Source organism: Poecile atricapillus, chromosome 3 (assembly GCF_030490865.1).
Source record: "Poecile atricapillus isolate bPoeAtr1 chromosome 3, bPoeAtr1.hap1, whole genome shotgun sequence".
Classification (NCBI taxonomy): Eukaryota; Metazoa; Chordata; class Aves; order Passeriformes; family Paridae; genus Poecile; species Poecile atricapillus.
In genome coordinates this window covers 54489742-54508466 of record NC_081251.1, presented here as the reverse complement: position 1 = coordinate 54508466, position 18725 = coordinate 54489742, and the positions used below count along the sequence as shown (strand labels likewise).

Sequence of the window (18725 nt, the reverse complement as noted above, 5' to 3'; positions counted from 1 at the left end):
TACTGATCAACAGTGTTTAAATTTCAAAAATAATTTCATGGAAGTCAGTGGGACTGCTTGCTGAACAAAGTAGTACAAAGCCTGAATAAAGATTGAGATGTCTGGATCTTACTTACCCTAAAGTGTCTGAGGACTTTTTCAGCAAAAATAAACATCTGTCATTGGGATTATATTGCACATAAAGAGGCAACAGGGGAAAAATAGCACGCCCTGAAGACTGAGTCACAAAAATCTGCCAGGTTCCAAACCTGTCAGTTCTTGTAGCTGATTAAGATCTAGGTAAAATGGCTATTTGTTAAAATCTAGCCATTAGAGCTTGAAACAAGAGTACCAACTCCTGGAGAAAGCCTTAATTACTGGAGTACAGAGTCGTTTTAAATGGCTGGACCTTTGCTTCTGTATGGAAAACTGCAGTATCAGCAATGGTCAAATTTAGCTATTAGGATGAATTCAACACAGATGGAAAACTTCAGTTTTAGAATTAAGTCCTTTCAGTTACAAAACCTAGAGTCATCCTCATCAGTTTATTTTATGACTGATTCTAAGCTTCTCTTTTTTATATTTCTCACTAACATATTATATAGGATTTTTGTGAAAGAATACTTAAAAAGCATTCTTGAAGATTCAAAATCAAAAATACACTTTACAAACAATAATAATATTTGATTTTAGACTATTGACTGAGATACATGAGGGCAAAGAGATCAAAATGGAAATTATACATGAGATACAACAATCCTGCCTTTTTTTTTCCTGAAACAATGAATGCTATATTATAAAGCAGCTTCTCTATGCCCGTCTCTTATCTAGCAAAACCTGATTATGACTACAGGATGCAGTCATTTAAATCCTCTTGATGCACTTCATCAGTGTACCAGTTATTATAGTATTTGCTACAATTTTCCATTTTAATTGCCGCTTACCTACTGTATTCAAGAACAGAGAATGTACAGCCTCCAGCTTTATTTTACTTGAGAACTGTTCACAGTAGCTCTATATCCCCAGTGATGTTCCTTACTATCATATTTCCATTTTATTTTAATGTCTTTTACTCTCTCAAAGCATTTACTTAGCACACATTTGAAAAGGAAAAGCATCCTACACCAAGCAAACAATTTATCCTCATCCAACCAGCCAGTGACTCTTAAGATGTATTTTAACCCACCTAGAGTGTTCATTCTGGTTTACTGGTGAATAGATGGATTCCTTCAGACAGATCATGCTTTCCACCCTTTCCTTTATGAACACTCACCAGTGCTTCAAACCCAATTGCTGCCCAGGGTGAGCAGCACGCAGTAAAAAGAACACTATCAGTGCACTGAATACAAATGTGAGAGGGAAAAAGGGGAAGAAGTGATCTGTTTTCAGGATAGTTTTATGCTAAAATTATATCCAGACTCACTCTTGATTCTAAAACAACGTCTTCTGTTACCACAACAATCTTTTCTTCAAAGAAATATTAGAAAGGCTTTTCCTTTCAAGCAGCATCATTTTGTCTTTTTTTGTTGAATAAGGCATTACAGTCATGAATATGTGACCGGTTCAAGAACTACAAACATAATGAGTAAGAAGTAAACAGCTTTCCTAATGTGTGGAACCTTATTTAGTGCAATAAAAAAAAAAAAAAAAAAAAAAAAGGCAAATAAACAGTAAGAACAAAGAGCAAGTCCATTGTAGGCAGAATAGCTGTGATGCCCAGCTATATGTAGAGGTGGCATATTTTTGTTGTTGTGGTCTTAAAAAAGGCAAACAATAAGATGGATATCAAAATTATCCTCTGGCTACTGTCCAGACAGTACAAAGTGCCTACTTCTCACTAGACTTCCAAGACTGGGCAGGACACAGACACCTGGTCCCAAGAACAAATGCACAGACTACTTTGGGGAGGGAATTCCATATATGATGGCAGGTTTATCTAAACAACAACTGTCCTTGTCACATATAAAAATAAATAGTTTAAACACACAAAATAACCTCTACAGTAAATAACTTGGGAAGAGAAGGCATCAATGAGTTTAGAAAGGAATAAAGGAAAAGGATTTCTTTATGTGTTGCTAATAGCAGATTCAACAGATATTAACATGCTCAAAAGCAACAGGCCTCCAACTAACTGCAGCAGCATGAGGGAGTTTAAGGAAGATGAGGAGAAGCTGGTTACAATTAAGACAGAAAAAAACGAGAGTTTTCACTTAGTGAAGAGAACAAACAATCTCTGGGTTTTGGGACTGGAGGAACTAGAGTATTCAATAGCTTCTTTGAATGCCTGGGGCCAGATGAGCTGGACTGGCTACCTGCAATATAAGTAAAAGGTGGAAAAGCAGAAAAATAATCCAAGATGTTACCTTCAACATGTTAGTATGACATGTTTCTTAATTTTCTAGAAAAACATAGTTTATAATCCAAACAGGAGCTTGATTCTCCTCCTAGAGATATTCAGAAATGAGGCAAAAGAAGAATTTGCCAGAAAGATCATAGCACTAAAAATGCAGAACGAGACATAGCAAGGTGTCAAAGCACAGTACCACCTTGTCAGATTCAGAAAGTGTAAGCAGATTTAGATGAGATGAGAACTATGAGATGGTTTAGATCTGCCGAATGCTTAGAGGCATAAGACATTTTAAGAGCTCCTAAGGACACCATTATTGAAACTAGATGGAAAAACGTCTCTCTTTTTGCTTTCCTCTTGTAAGAGAGGAGTTGTCAGCTTGTTAAGTGCTGATTAGCTGCCACACCCCAGGAGGATGACCCACACCAGGGGCTGGAAAACGTATGAAAAGAGAGACTCCAGCAAGGACTGGAGTGAGAGACCAAGCAAGTGTGTAACATGCAAGTGGGGCATCACGGTTTTTGGAATTAATCATTCCCCATCTCAAAATCACAGTCCAAGAGGTTCCTTTGTTGCATTGTCTGTCGTTTGTAACCTGTTTAAGTCTCACCAGCAGGCTTGGTACAGGCATTGGAGAGTCTTGCTGTGTTTTTGCCAGCTTTGGGATTCATCCTCCCTTCTGCTGGTACTGTCTCTCATATCACTCCACGTGATCCACATGGATACTGCACTGGGTATCCATGCCCGGGTGCTAGCAACAGGGAGGGGGCTGCAAGGGCAGCCTCTGTGAGGAAAAGGATGGGGCTGCTCTGTGCTAGACACAGCCAGCTCCCAACAGGGCACACAGGAGTGTCAGAACAGAACTGCTATGACTCCTGCTTGCCATCACCCTGCACCACTTGTGGTAGTGGGGGAAGAGATAGAGGAGGAGTCTGGAATGAAGAAGTAAGGTTGAGTCTGGGGGGAAAAAAAAAATAAGGTGGCAGAAGAGGTGTATTTTTAATATTTGTCTTTGCTTATCACTACCTGAAACTATTTAAATTGGCAATAACTTAACTTTCCCCAAGTAAAGTTTGTTTTGCCCAGGATGATAACTGGCAAATTATTTCCTGTCTTTACTTTGGTCCATGAGCTGCTTCATCTTCTGTTCTGCCCCTGTCCTGGCGAGAAGGACAGTGAGAGAGTAGCAGAGGGGGCAGCTTCAGCTAGCCAAGATCAACACACCAGAGATACCCCTGGGACAGTAAATCAGTATCATTTTATTGAACTGATACGATCAGTACATGGTTATTACAGTAGATTATGGACCCTGTCTTTGCACCTTTGCCATGTTGCTTTTATGTTCTATTGATCTCTGTTTTAAAGGATTGCTACATCTCATCAATAGATTGTAATTAGCCCAATCTATAAATCTCTTAAGAACCAACCTTGAGTTTTGTTATCTTCCTACAGTATTTTCACATGTCTTACAATGAAAGAACCAAAAAATATGGCAATTCATTGTTTCTAAAGCCCAATGACCAGTTCATTATCTACGTGAAGACAGCTTTTACAGGGCTATGGTAAGCATCTTGTAATCCTACATGAATAACACAGAAAGCAAATAATTACCTTTCAAGAATACTTCTTAGATTTCAAATGGAAATAGGCTTAGATAAGAAAAGATATTATAACATAGCTGTTGCATGAGCTTTAATCTCCATGGTAAAAGAAGAAAGCTCTTTAATGCCAAGATTCTTCAATATTTTCCACTGGGAATATTCTTCCAAAAATACACAAGTTTCCCAGCCATGAATCTGTAAGAAGCCTCAACACATTTGGAATATGAGTTTAAAAAAAAACCAAAAACAAAACAAAAACAACAACAACAACATCAAACCAATACAGCTGGATTACTGTTTACATGAGTAAAAATTTAAAAAAAGAACCACAAGAAACCAAAACCAAACTTTATGTGACTTTTTCTTGTTAAAGATACCAAAAATATGATTCAGCATTTCTTTGACCGTTGCTGAACTTCATCTTTAACATCCTTATACTTGAGGGATCTTACCTCCTTCCACATGTTTCTCATCCTTGACACAAGTATCATTTAAAGACCCATTTGGATCACAAGAACATGGCTGGCATGGATCTGGGTCATCTGGCAATACCTATAAAGACGTTAGAAGAAAAAACCTTACCTTCAATAATTGGAAACTTTTATTTACAACTTAAATAAAAAGTAAGAGAGAAGGGCTTCTGTGTAGGTGGCTTACACTTCAACAAAAATTATAAACTTAGTCCATGCAGACTACAACCAGAAGAAAAGGCCTCAAATTGCACCAGAGATTTGATATTATGAAAAATTTATTCACAAAAAGGGTTGTCTAACATTGGAATGGACTGCACCAAACAGGGTGGAGTCACCATCCCTGGAGGCATTTAAAAGATGCGTAGATGTGGCACTCAAGGACATTGTTTAGTGGTGGACTTGCCAGTGTTAGGTTAAGGGCTGGACTCAGTCTTAGAGGTCCTTTCCAAATAAATTATTCTAGGTTTGGTGGTTCTATTAAAGTTACATTTGGGGTTTTTATTTAAAAATACGTAGTGACACAGACGGAAATACGTCTTCAACTGAAAAAATACCAGGTGTAGAGATTGTAACAGAACTTTATATAATTAAAATCAATAAATGCAATAGTAGATTTTAAGCATTTTCTACCCAAAGCAATACTGACAAGATCAGTTGTTCTGGTCAGCATGATTCAAAAAACTAACCAATGTTAGTTAGTCAGTAAGAGACCAAAAAGGTAAGTGAAGAAAAGTAAGAGTGTTCCATTAAACAATAGAACAATTTCCTTTTGTTCTTGAGAGGTTACCTCAACCAAATTTAAACATCAGCCTAATATCACATTAGGAATATAAATTAGAAGTTCTACATGAATTAGATACATACACATACTGTGGATATACTACACAGACACACACATATATATCAAATCCCATTTTAGCTAGATGTTAACTTAAAACAGAGGAAAAAATCAGTAAGTGCCATGTGGCTGAAGAAATTGTTTCTCAGTACTCCTTTACTCAACTTGTAAGGCTAAATCTAGTCTATCAGGGAAAACGTAATTACTGCTGTTTGCTGATGTTTTCTCTTTGAAGATTGAACACCAATCAGACTAAAGGCTATTATTTACCCAACTGAAAATATACAGATGAAATATAAACAATTCAAGCACATGCTAATAGTGTAGCTGTCTAAAGCACAGGAATGGCCTATATTGACAATACAACCTAATATAAGATTCATCTTTTGACAGTTTCCACTTAGATGAAAATATAGTCTTATATAATGAAATACAAAAAGCAATTTCTACTGAAGTTTAAAAATATTCATGAAAAACTATGGAATTTCAGTGCTGATTAATTCTACATTGAATTTAAAAAATAGAAATTACATTCTCTCTTTCATCAATATAAAATATAGCAATATTTCTTTGAACTTTGATAATAAAACTTGAAATTCATTACTGAGGCAAAAGTTCTGTTTACAGGACCACATCCTCTTTTAAATTAAATTGAAATACTAGCTGGAGGCCCTGACCTCAAGCGCATTCCTTCATATTAACACAATTCACTTTCCTATTTCTCTGAGCGTTAACTTTATACATTTCCAGCAATGAAGATCAACCGCTGCACTGTCAGATTTGGGAGTTAACCTTCACAAAATGGCAGTTCAAACTCTTTTTAGTAACCTAAGTTGTTGCCCCCTGAAGTGATAGTCTGAACATCAAGCTTTGCAGCGAAGGGTCGCGGGAGCGGGCGTTTACCCCTTTTGGCCTGAAGTAGCCATCCAGACAGGTCTCGCAGTTTATGCCACTGGTGTAGCCTGAGCAATTCACACACACTCCACCCCCGAGGTACTCCCCGTGGATATTCAAACTCTCATTTCTGTCTGCCACACTCTGATCGTAGTAACATTCCTCAGTCTTCCCGTGACAGTTGCATGCTAAAAGAGAAGGAAAGCGTTAGCAAATACTTCCCCACTAGGGATGCCCAGAAAAGAGCCATTCAATATTTTATCATTGGTTCTGTGTATATTATAAAAGCACATCCAAACATTCATTTACTACTTCATTTATGAAAGGCAACGCAGCCCCATTACAAACACAGCCTGAAATTCTGTATGTTGTGTTTTTTCTCCTCAATATTTTGTCTTGAGGAGTACAGACACAGTCTAATTATGATGTTCCTGGTTTGTTTTAGTTTGTTTGACTTTTTTTTCCTGTTTAAAATTGATAGCTAGGAAACATTTTGGGGGTTGCATACACATACGGTTCATGAGAGGGTCATCTAAATTAAAGTACAAGAGGAGTTGTGAGGAAAGTAGCACAATGGTATGAGTAAATTAAAGTAATTCAAATAAAACCTGAAAGGCATCCTAAAAACCTCTCACTTGCACATATGCATACAAGAACTGGGGCAGAACAAAGGGATTCCCAATCTTAAATGTTTCGACATTTATATCTGAACTCTAGACTTCAGGTCCAAATACGGGAAAGATAATCTAATGATCTGCTGCAGTGAAAATGAGTTAGCTCACTATCCCTTTCCCCATGGTATTAAAACATTCATTTCATCATAAAGAGAAATTCAAAGCTTATCAACATTGTGGGGAGACATTCTCTTTATATCTGAACCAGATCCCAGTGAACTGTTTCCACCAAGACAGTACAACAATTCACTGAGTTGAACAGAGTGTAAATGTCTCTTAAAAAGTAAACATGAAATTAAATGTACCCTGCTTTCATTCTCCAATGCATTCCCAGTTCAGACTGTCCCAGTCCCAGCTAAAACAAAGACCTCTGTAACTCAAGCTTACAGGACACAAATAAGCAATGGCTATTCTAAGTATGGGCATAACTGTTAATTTTTATTTATTTTTAATCACTCATGATAAAATTATATCTGAAATCCTACAAATAAATAAATGCTTAATGTAATGGACCACTAGATTTTATTATGTTCAGAAATAGTGGTATGTGACCTTTGGAAGTAAGATGTTAAAGTTCAATTATAACTACCCTTACTACAATAAATTTGAAAATTCAATTCCCACCCTGTGGGAAGCTGATATTTCAAGGTATGTTTTCATTCCATGTTGGAAAACTAGATACGTTGTATTTTTTGTTAAAGAAAATCAGACAGTCAGCTTGCATTTTGAGCATAAAAAATATTTTGTTTTAGCAAATATGAACATTATAACATATAAAAGTGTCATTTATAAGAAATCATGCCAGTAAAGTTTCATATAATGAAAAACCTGTAAAGAGATTTTTGTACTTACCAGGGTATAGCCCTGTTATTTTATCAAAACAAAATCATCATGATTATAAAAACTACACAAGATGATTTTTTTAATATAGCATTCCTGAAATATCACCATGTTACAATAAAATACTCTGAGTTCAATAAAACCACAGCTCTACATGTAATTTTTCTGCTAAGTCTTTTGAGTCAGTCTAATTAAGTGAATAACATCACATCAAATGCTATTCATAAACCAATGTGGTTAGAAACCAAATTAACTGCAAAATCACATAGGACCCAATTTCAGTTTTCAGCAGCAGTTGCAATAAATTTTCTCCTGTACTGCCTTCAACTTACGTTCACATTCATGCTTATGCAGGAGAGTGCCAGCATGCCACGGCTTTTGATGGAAACCAGGACAACACTGATCACATGTCTCTCCGCATGTGTTGTGCTCACACTGACAGACGGATTTCTAATTGAAAAGAAAAACAAAAATTTACACAATGTGATGATTTGAAGAATCTGTCCATGTACGTAATACGCATTCCAGTTCAAATTATGAAAACATTAAGAATGGCTCTACTCTGTAATTCCTTTGTATATTCATTTATGTATCCTGCATTCACCAAGTGTGTTTAACTTCTATAGCTCTATCTGAAGAAAACAGCCACAAAGCAAAGGAAGATAGTTGGCCAGATAATCTAAAGAGAATCTAAGAATGCAGGAGAATTTAATTCCAACTGGATAGAGGAGGATGGGAAAGTTCCCTAATAAAACAAATAAGCCAAAGTACAGGTAGCCCTTGGATACAGGAAAACAGATCTGACCCCTGAAGGAGCGACCCATTCTCCACCCTTCCCTTTGATACAGCAGTTCTGTTGCTGCACAATGAAATCAATTCTGTTGACTGATGCAATACAAATTGCCTTTTTTTAATACTTTGCTATTATTTTTTGACTGGATAAGTCAATTTATCATATAACCTTCCAACTGTGTAACTAATTCTATGGGAGGGATAGCGGGAATGTTTAAAGTAATAATAGATGAGCACAAGTCCAGCCTTTCAGTCCCTTTACAAAAGTGACTTTCCCCACAAGATCACCTTAGTCCCAGCATGAAAGTATTACTGTAAGGAACACTCAAACTCCCTGAGCCACAGAGGCAGCTTGAAAAAACACCCACAGTTTGGAGAAATGAAAAGTAAAAATTGCCTTCCCGATAGTTATTTAGTGAAGGGGATCCTCTGTGGTCCTTGTGAGGCCGTACAAGGTCAAACCAGCTAGGCAGAGAAACTCCATGGCTCACAGGACAAAGCATAAATCTTGCAAAACAAAGCTAACTCAAGGACTGCTTCAGAAAATCATGGCAATATGTTCCAGAAAGTTTGCTCCTTGTAATGCTGAGGAAAAGATTCTTTCTCTAACAAGTACAGTCATAATGTTGATAAGCCTATTTTGGCATGGCTCAGTCTAAAGAATATCCCTGGAAAGCTAAACCTCCAAATCTCTTCTGGCTTGAGCTGTTTCACTTACGCTATTTTTTATACTGGTCAGACAACAAATACGTATTTGACGTCGTGCAAAACAGGACATCACACTTGTCAAAATGGCTTTATTTTATCTAGTAGCTAAATTATCTGAAGTATGTATTGATCTCAGTAGCAGCACTTATTTTCCGAGGCAGGCCTGATTCTATCAGATGGCACAGAGACAATGCTGCAGTTTCACCACTAAGGGCATCTGAAACAATAGTTCAACACTTGCTGTACATATCATTACAGAAAACTCTCAGAAGGGTTAAACCAAGGAGTTTGCTCAATTTTTACAAAGATTCATAGAAATTGCTTAGAACTCTAAATGTATTCTCTGTAAGATTTTGTCATTTCTTTAAATTATTTCCTACATAATGGCTTAATGTCACATACAAACAAGATTTTCGGTTAAATCCTGTAAAGCTCCTACTTAAATGAGTAGTATATGGAGAGATCCCACACTGTGGCATGTAGTATGAATAAACAGGAAAATCAGTATTAGTGATAATGTGTGCCTAGAGTTGAATAATCAGTTGAATAATCAAATTATATTTCTGTATTAATTGTATTGGTTATATTTTGATTGTACTGGTTCTGTGCAAAAAAAGAGACTTACAAGTTGAAAGATACTATAAATAGCTCATGATTTTCTAGATTAGCTTATCTTTCAATTGATACTTCCAACATAGCCAATGCACCATTCTAGAGCCATCATGTGTTTGCAAGCATCAATTAAATATTTGACAATTATTTAGGAAACATCTTGATTAACATCAAGAAGGAAAAGAAAGACTGTTAGTGCTCATTTCTACAGCTACATAGTGTAACCCAGATTTCTGTTTTTCCTAGGAAACTTCCAATATGAATTACCTGAAACCTATTACTTCATTTCAGGAAAGCCTCTGCTGACACTGTATGAATGTTTATTATTCTGGCTGCAAGCACTGTTTCATTCTGGCACTGCTTCTAACGGTTCTTCTAGGTGAAAAACAGACATAAATTCACAGAACGCTGAAGAATATCAATATAAGGGTTTTTCTTTTTTTCCCCCTCATGTTCCAGCCTATAAATAAGGCACATTAAAAAAAAAAAAAATTAAAAAATACATACATTGGTCACTGGATCCAGTGGACAAGCCTTTGCATGGCCTGAACATATACACATGCCTCCAACAGAGATGTCTTTTATAGAATAGTAATACTGTAAGACAAAACAGAAATTGAATTGCTAAGTGGATTCTAAAATGCAGGTGCCAAACTGCAGAATTCATTTCTTGTGACAAAACTGTCAGGTCCTCTTTTATTTCTTTTTTGATCTATTACAAATATAGCAGACAGTGTAATCCAAGCCGTGTCTTGATCAACAGATTCAGGCTGAGTGAAAGAAAGGGTGTAAATTGGCACAGTTCCATTTGTTTGAAGTCACAAAAGCCATGTCAATTTATACACAGCATACAAAAACATGAGAATAGGAAAAGGCTATATGCACACGGGATAATGAAAAGTCAAATGCTATAGAATTTATTCCCTTCAGAAAATATGAAAAGGAAAAGGCATGATTATGGGAAGAGGAGAAAAGCTAGGAAAAAGCCTATGAAACACCTTTGTTCACCTTAGCTGAGTCTAATTTGGGCATTCACTGAACTGTGGAAAGAAGAACTGTTTTTCACTATTGGCCTTTTGAATGATCATGAAACAGTCTTTATTACTGAGATTGAAGTATTTTTGACCTGTTTTGCTGCCATTTGACCATTTCTCTTTTTTCTTTGGTGAGGATTAAGAGCCCTAAGCAGACAGAAGGATAGAAAGATATTCATAATCTTACATCACAAAGCCTGTGAAAACTGAATCTCATTCATTGTCTTCTGTTTCAGCAAGGGTCCTGCAACAATCTCACAGCTGGCTAATCAAACAAAACATATGCTATTTGCAAATTTTGCTATTACAGTATTCAACCTCTTTATCAGATCATGAATAAATATATCACACAAAATGAGAACTCTTATCAGTCCCAGTAAAACTTCCAACACAAGGAAAATGAAAAATTTGTGGCTACGCTTTGTTTCCTGACAGGGGTGGCAAATTTCGGTTGCTCCTTGATCCTTTGAGGACAGCCTCATGGAGACATGCCACACAGAAGTTACAGTTCTTTGCTGGTTTGAGAAATCAGTGTATCATCCTGCACTCAGTTTTCATGAGTTTAGAGTAATTTTTCTAGTGCTAATTCAACTCTGTTTTTCTATTCGCTTAGAATCAGATTACTAAATGACCACTTTTACATAAATACACAGTATTCATGATTAGTGAGGCTGCAATAACTGCACTCAATTGGAAGGGATTCTGGGCTTGTAATTCAAAACAAAATGGCTTGTTCCAAACTTTCAGAAATAGCCAGCACTCTCTATTTAGACAAGGAAATGGAAACCAGAAGTGGAGAACAGAAGAAGAAAATTTTATTACCACTTATTCATCACTGACAAATGACATTAACTACAGACAAGAATAATGATACATGTCTCCTTCATAACAGGACTTATTTTTGCTTTGGAAAGTGTAGGTTACCACTATAATATGATGATCAGCAGGAAGAGGAAGTGAGGCGAAAAAACAAAAAGGAACATAAATCCCTCAAACCAGTTTTTGAGAATGCTTTGTCGAAAAATCAGAGGAAAACAAGAATAATACATTTGCATACACACACTTACATATGTAAAACATTTGATCAGCAGACCAACAGGGAAATATGGCTTAGAAAGGAAGTAAAGACTGCAGAAAGAAGAGACAGGGGTGTGCAACCACAGGGCACAGTGGTAGAGACCAGAGTATGGGTATGGTGAGAGTTTAAATGCTGTATCCATTCTTTTATGCTAAAGCAAAACACAATGTGTTTACTGCTACCCTCAATATATGAAAATACTAAAAGCATTGCATTCAGGCCTTACTACTATAGTACAATTAGAAATTCTACTCAAAGGGAGTGTTCAAGTCATATTAAAGGTAGCAAAGGATTGAGTAGAAGAGGCAAGAGATACTAACAGCAAACATTTGCCAAATACCTACATCCAAATGTTTTCAGTCAAAGGATATGGGTGTTTATGTTAATAACACTGTTAAGCAGAAAAGGTAAAATTGTTAATTCTGCTCTAGAGAAGATAACAAAATAGAGTGAACAGGGAATTCTCCAACACCAGGATTTTGAAAAATAACAACAGGTAGTCATCATCTCCCAAAATTCTCTATGGCAAACAAAGGCAGGTACAGCACTTACAAGTGTAAGAGAACTTCTACATGTGCCTTTCTATTGCCTCGCCAGAACTTACCCTCCTTGTAACAATGGGATCAATTTCAGCTGGATCTTTGTGTGCAAACATCATTAGATCAGCATTTAGTGTCCGTATCCTCTGGAATCTCAGGCGAATAAAGCGAGCAGAGGTGAATTCCAGTAATTCACGTGATGGATCATCAGCACTAGGTCGTCCATTAATTAGAGAAGTGTGAATCTGAAGAATTATTAAAGCAGTAAGGATTACATTACATTACATCAATGTTGTCATGGTTAGGCCAACACATATAATTACGGGCATTGTGTTAATGCATTTGTACATGCAGAATAACTTCTTTCATTTGAAAGTAGATTTTCCCCAAAATATTTCATGTGTCCACAGGCCTCAGCTATGAAGAGTCTTCATAATAAAAACATTTAGAGCAAAGGACAGTCATCAGCTACAAAAAGACTGAAGTACAAACTGTGTATGTGTACCCAGGCCCTAAAACAGTGTCCATGCTGCAGGCAATTCACTTCTCTCCTAGTCTGAGAATAGGTAATCATACAACCAAACGGGTTCAGAAATCTTGAGTTAAGGGAATATATACTTGGAATGGGATTCAGAATTCAACAGGGGTCAGTTTGCACCTCTTGGAGTGATCATCATCAAAAGGCTTTTGAACTTTTGAAATACTGAAAACTACAAAATGGCTAGATGAGACAAACTCAGCATTCATAATCACCTCTCCTTTCCCACTTTCTCTTTACACATCTTCTTTGAATCTTGTTCTCAGCAAGGTGAAACAATTTCCTGGGTTGCAACAATTTTCACCAGGTCCCTGAGGATAGTCTTTATCACTTCTGAGAACTTTGTTTAGCATTTGTTTTCCCAAAGACACTTCCACTCTCTGCCTACACTGTGGTATCTGTAAAGATTACCTCCCCCTTTCTCTGCCTGCCCTATGCTAAGGTCTAGAAATCTTCTAGGTAAGCTCTGCGGCTCCTTCATAGAAACTTTCCAACCTCAACTGAAGCATCAAGGGTAAGGCAACAAAAATAAGAGATCTTCTTCCCCTCCTGTCTTTGTAGCTGATCATGGCACACATTAGCTCTGAATCAACTAAATAAAGCAGATGGGCTGCTACAGAACTGTTCTTGGAAAAGGCCTACAAGAAGAAGCATGTCAAGTATAGGAAAATACTGTTAATGAGCACCTAGAGGGAGAGAGGAAAGAAACCATTAATTTTCCTGTATCCTCAAGTGTTAAATTTTAATTGGGGCATTTTTATTACAGGCTGGTACACTGAAAGAATGTTCAGATGCTAAGCCAAATGTGCAGAACATTGGAATGAATAAGTGAATTATTTATTCTTTGCAATGAACATGTGTCACCTCATACCTCAGCGCTCTGAGTGAGCGGTCAGGCCACATAGCCATTTTCTGTCATTGAACACGGTCATATCGCTGCTGGTTTAGGCAAACAGCTGCACTCCAAACACCAGCTGGCACTCACTCAGCAGTGGCTGCCTCACACTGAGGAAAGAGACTGTAAATCTACTGCTCCCAGGAAAGCAGCAGCTCTTGTTTCCTGGAGTTTTTGGAGGTGCTGGATAGACTCACTGAACAACTGCTGTCTTGCACTGCCTATGTGATACTACCAACTTACTTATTTATCTCAAAGGCAGGTGTCAAAAAGATGGTGCCAGACTCATTTCACTGGTGTCAGGATCAATGGAGCAATGTCTCTAAACACAGGAAGTTTCATCTCAGTATTGAGGAAGAACTTCTTTACATTGACAGTGGCAGAGCACCAGCACAGGCTGCTCAGGGAGGTCATGGATTCTGCCTCTCTGGAGACATTTAAAATCCACCTGGATGCATTTCTGTGTAACCTGCTCTGTGCGACTGCGCTTTGGCAGGGGGCTTGGACTAGATGCTCTTCAGAGGTCCCTTCCAACCCTAACAATTCTGTGATATTGTGATTTTTACTACTAAGAGAGAAAACCTAAACCTCATCATGTCCAGCATTCTGCTCCACTGTATCTACAGGTACACCAAATCACTGGGAACCACTCTGCCAGGAGCAGTCATCAAGTATATCTTGCCTGTGTATGAATCAGCACCTCTGGGTTTCTGCCATGTTACCTCCAGGAACAGGCGATATCACTACCTCCTACTCAGATCATACCAGGACAGCCACTGAGCTCTGTCTGACTCAGTTCTGCTCCTGACTACAAGTAACTAAAGGACACGGCTGGAAACAAACAGAATAAAATGCTATGAAAAAGACATGGTGCAAACAAAAGGTTATAATAAAAACCCCAGAGGAAGCAAGGAGGAGGTCCTGAATGAGAAATGTCTGGCTACAAATAGGACAAAAGCAGATGACCAGAGAACTACTCAAGTCCCTGGTGAAAAGAGAGAGAACATGTGTGGAGAGAAAACTTCAAAAGATGCCTAAAGAAGGTGGCAACAAGTCAAGTGGAAATCGACAGATCTTTCCAAAAGAAGGAGAATTTTAGCAAAAACACATGCCTAAAGATTTTTTTGCATAATATTTACTTGTGAGCAAGGAAACATACTTATTCAGAATATTTTTTCACGCCATCACTGACTTCCTTTAAAACAGGATCCAAGAGATTTTTTTTTATACAGCCAGCAAACATACATGGGTTATGGTTTAAAGCAACAGAATACTAAACACTGAACTTTGATATTCCAGAGATAAAGAAGAAATTAATCTAAAGTAATGCCTTGCTCAGTCTGACAGAACAACAGCATCATGGCGATAAGCAGCATGGCAATCTGAGTATCTATTCAAAAAGAGAAAGTTTTTGGGGGTGGGGGGGAGAAAGATGTAGGTCAAATCACATATCAAAGAAAGAAGGTGCCCACAGAGAGCTAGAAGTATTAATCACAGATACAGCTTGACCACAAATGACACTGTTGACAATCAGCAGTCACACCTTTTGATTTTAAAAACAACAAATTTGGTCTTAAAAATAAAACTAGAGGTGTTAATTTTAGAATAGACCCTATTTTTGAAAGAATCTATCTGCCAGTAGTTCAGCTATTTGGCAAGGCTAATCTAGTAACATGATGACTTCCATTTATGTTTTTTTTAAGCTTTGTCTTTAAATGTTTCAGAATTTCATTTTAAAACAACAAACAATTAAGTTCACATAATTATTGAAATGCAGCTATGTCCTGCATGAAATACTGCAACTGCTTAAGTATGTACAGCAAAATGACACCACAACTAGAAAATTCAAAACTGGATAGTTTTATCAAAATGAATCTGAAAATTTTACACTGATAAAATTAATTACTCTTAACTATTTCTCCTCCTATAAACATCTGTGATGAAATCATTCATTTCTTCCTAGAAATAGTTAGAATCAACTTGAAAACTGTCCAACCAAGTTGTTCCTATTCCTTGAAAAGAGAATAAGGAAGAAATTAAGAATACTTTAGAAACATCTGTCATTAATCAGGAAAAAAAAAAGAAAAGGATGAATCTTAATTTAAAGAAGTTTAAATAGGTTTAGATTTTCAATATTTTCAATATGACTCTCCCAATGAGACATCACTGAGTTTTTCCAGAGCACACTTACTCTCTTCATCTCCCTCCACTATCTTGCACCTGTTTGTAAGACACTGTTCCCAGGACAGCATGTTTTCAGTCAAGACTCTAATGTGGTCCCTGCCCTCCAAGTATTTTTGAATTGGACTTGAAAACTGTCCCAGTGAACACAATCCTCACTAAGCACCTACCACTACGCCATGTAAGATCACGATGGTGCTTCCCATATAGCTCCTGTGAAGATTATCCCCCTTCCACACATCAGCTACGGTGCTGATGGCCTGTGCACACTCCACAGTTCTGCAGCAGAGCAAAGATCCAAAGCTGAGTCTTCCAGGAAAACATTAATACTTTAATCCACCCACTGGGCTGCTGCAACTTGGATAATCCAAGTCCCCATGACAGCACAATATCAAATTCTGTTCAGGTTTTTATTTACCATTTCCAAGACTGAAGAAATAATCATAATCTTGGATTCTAAATCGATGATACTCAGATTTCAACTTAAGAAAAACTAAAGAAAACTTTTCCTTAATGAGGCATTTGTCCATGACTATATTCCAAAAAATGGAATCTTTAGGAATCTCTGAATTCCTAAATGTTAGGAATTTAGGCCAGAGGAAAATGGTTATGAAGGACTATAAGAAACAGCATTTAGACACTCATCCCTCTAATACAATATGATCACTTCCTCTAACTAATCAGTCTAAGGGCTTCCTGAGCTACAGCATGAATCTGACTCATGGCATTTAATGTCTAACAATTCCCCTTTTCTGTATTTATAGCTCTACTCCCTTTTTCAGCCCAGAAAATTTGCTTCTTAAAAAAAAAAAACAAACAACAAAACCCCAACAAAAATAACTGGCTCTGGCAGGGTTCTCAGTTTGATTGTTTTCTTTTTCCTTTTAAACCTGGAACTCATAATTATTTAATTGAAAGTATTCTAATTTTTCATTTGAGAAAATTGTGAGCAGTCAACATCTTTTAATTTTTAAAATTCAGTATGATGATAAATCAACTTTTCTTATCTGAGAACTGTGGAGGATGTTACAAGTTCTCTGCTCTGAAGAGAATTTAGTCTAAGACTAGCCCATCAGCATTCATGCATAATTCTTTTTACTTCATACATATATTACTTTGCTTTTAGCAACACTCATTTTCATACAGTACTTTTCATGTAGCATCATAAGCTGTTAATAGAACAAATTATTTTAAATTTCGTATTACCAACAAATGCTGCTATTACACAGTTTTCTGATTTTTTAGATTGCCTGCAAGATTGTTGAACAACAGGGACAATACCAAATATCTTCAAAGGGCATCTCGAGTACATTAGAATCCCTGGACCATGCCAGAACCTAAAGACCTATCCAGCTTGGCAGTCTGCCCCATACAGCATCCAAGCCAGCATGCTAACAGTAAGATGAAGGCAACCATACATAATACTTCCTCAGGGATTTGCTAAGCTATAGGTAGTTTCTATCTAGTAGTAGGTAGGTAGTTACATCTGGTAAGCCTCAAAAGATTTCAGTCTCAGTCTCACCTTAAATCCAAGTCACCTTTCAATATCTACACCATCACTTAATTAGGATTTTCTCATCTCATTTATGTGTAGGGAAAGAGATCCTTCCTTTGCGATTTTAGATCTGACACATACTATGCTCTCTTAGTACTTCCAGTTCTGAAATTGGAACAAAGAAATATATCTTTCTACCAGCTCTATTCTTCATTTCATTTCTTTACTACTAATTAGCTTTGCATGGGTATCAGGCTTCCAGATCTGTAGTTTCCTCAGATGACTAAGGAATGCTACTAAAAAAATAGTGTTTCATTTGATGCTCCATGCTCCTTGGTTACTGAGAATACCTGACAGTGAGAAGTTAAATAACAACTGTTATAATTCACCTATTTTAGCCTTGAGTTCCTTTTCCCTATTCAATTTATCAATTTTTTCTGCACCTCTTCAGTTAACAACCTAGTTTGCAACTGTTTCTCCAACTCCTCTCCTGTAAATAACATTTCCAGTGCAGAAACTCTCCTGACAGTCTCTACAGAAAAAAAAATTATTCAAATAATTAATTTAGTTTTTCAGCGATGACCTTATCTTTCTTGAATGCTCTTTGATCATCTCTCAGCCCACCAAATCTCTGGCAGACTTCCTGAATCTGATGTGTCTGAAAAAAGGTTTATTTCAACTCAGTCACTCAGAAACTTTTTCACATCTTTACTGCAGTTTAACATTTCATTTGCTGGAACTTATTTTCTTACCTCTTTGTCTCATTTGCAGGAAAAGATATGATGCCCATTTACAAATAAAACCAGTTAATTTTGATATCTGTTATCTTTCCTTGGTTTATGCTTTAAACATGATGTATGATTTCTGGGACTATTCTAAAATGTAGCATTGAATGTGTGTATAATTACATAATTATTTGACAGTTAATTAATCAGACCAGGATTTATATTCTGTTTTCAACTAAACCATGTGTTCCTTTGCTAGCTGCATGGAGGACATTCGGGTTTTTAAGAAATACTCTTGCACTGCATTTTATTGTGACAGCTAGAGAGTCTGCTCTAAAGGGTTGTAGAAGGTTGATTCTATATTCTTAGCCTTCCTTCAGCAAGAACAGCTCAGTTCCACACATCTGGGCAGTTGCTGATACAACATTAAAGTAATGCTGTCCCAGTTTAGGTGCTGAAATTTAGTTCACAGAGATCTCATA

General features: G+C 36.9%; 1 protein-coding gene across 6 annotated transcripts in view; it reads right to left on the bottom strand.

Annotated features, from left to right (window-relative positions):
- LAMA2 (laminin subunit alpha 2) overlaps positions 1-18725 on the bottom strand; it is a 341474-nt gene that overhangs the window by 210203 nt on the left and 112546 nt on the right. For all 6 annotated transcript variants that reach the window (XM_058834226.1, XM_058834227.1, XM_058834225.1 and 3 more), the window contains exons 5-9: positions 12475-12654; positions 10266-10355; positions 7979-8096; positions 6142-6320; positions 4380-4479 (exon numbers count right to left, since the gene is read on the bottom strand). In XM_058834226.1, the coding sequence (XP_058690209.1) occupies positions 4380-4479; positions 6142-6320; positions 7979-8096; positions 10266-10355; positions 12475-12654 (667 nt within the window). The remainder of the gene's footprint in view (positions 1-4379; positions 4480-6141; positions 6321-7978; positions 8097-10265; positions 10356-12474; positions 12655-18725) is intronic.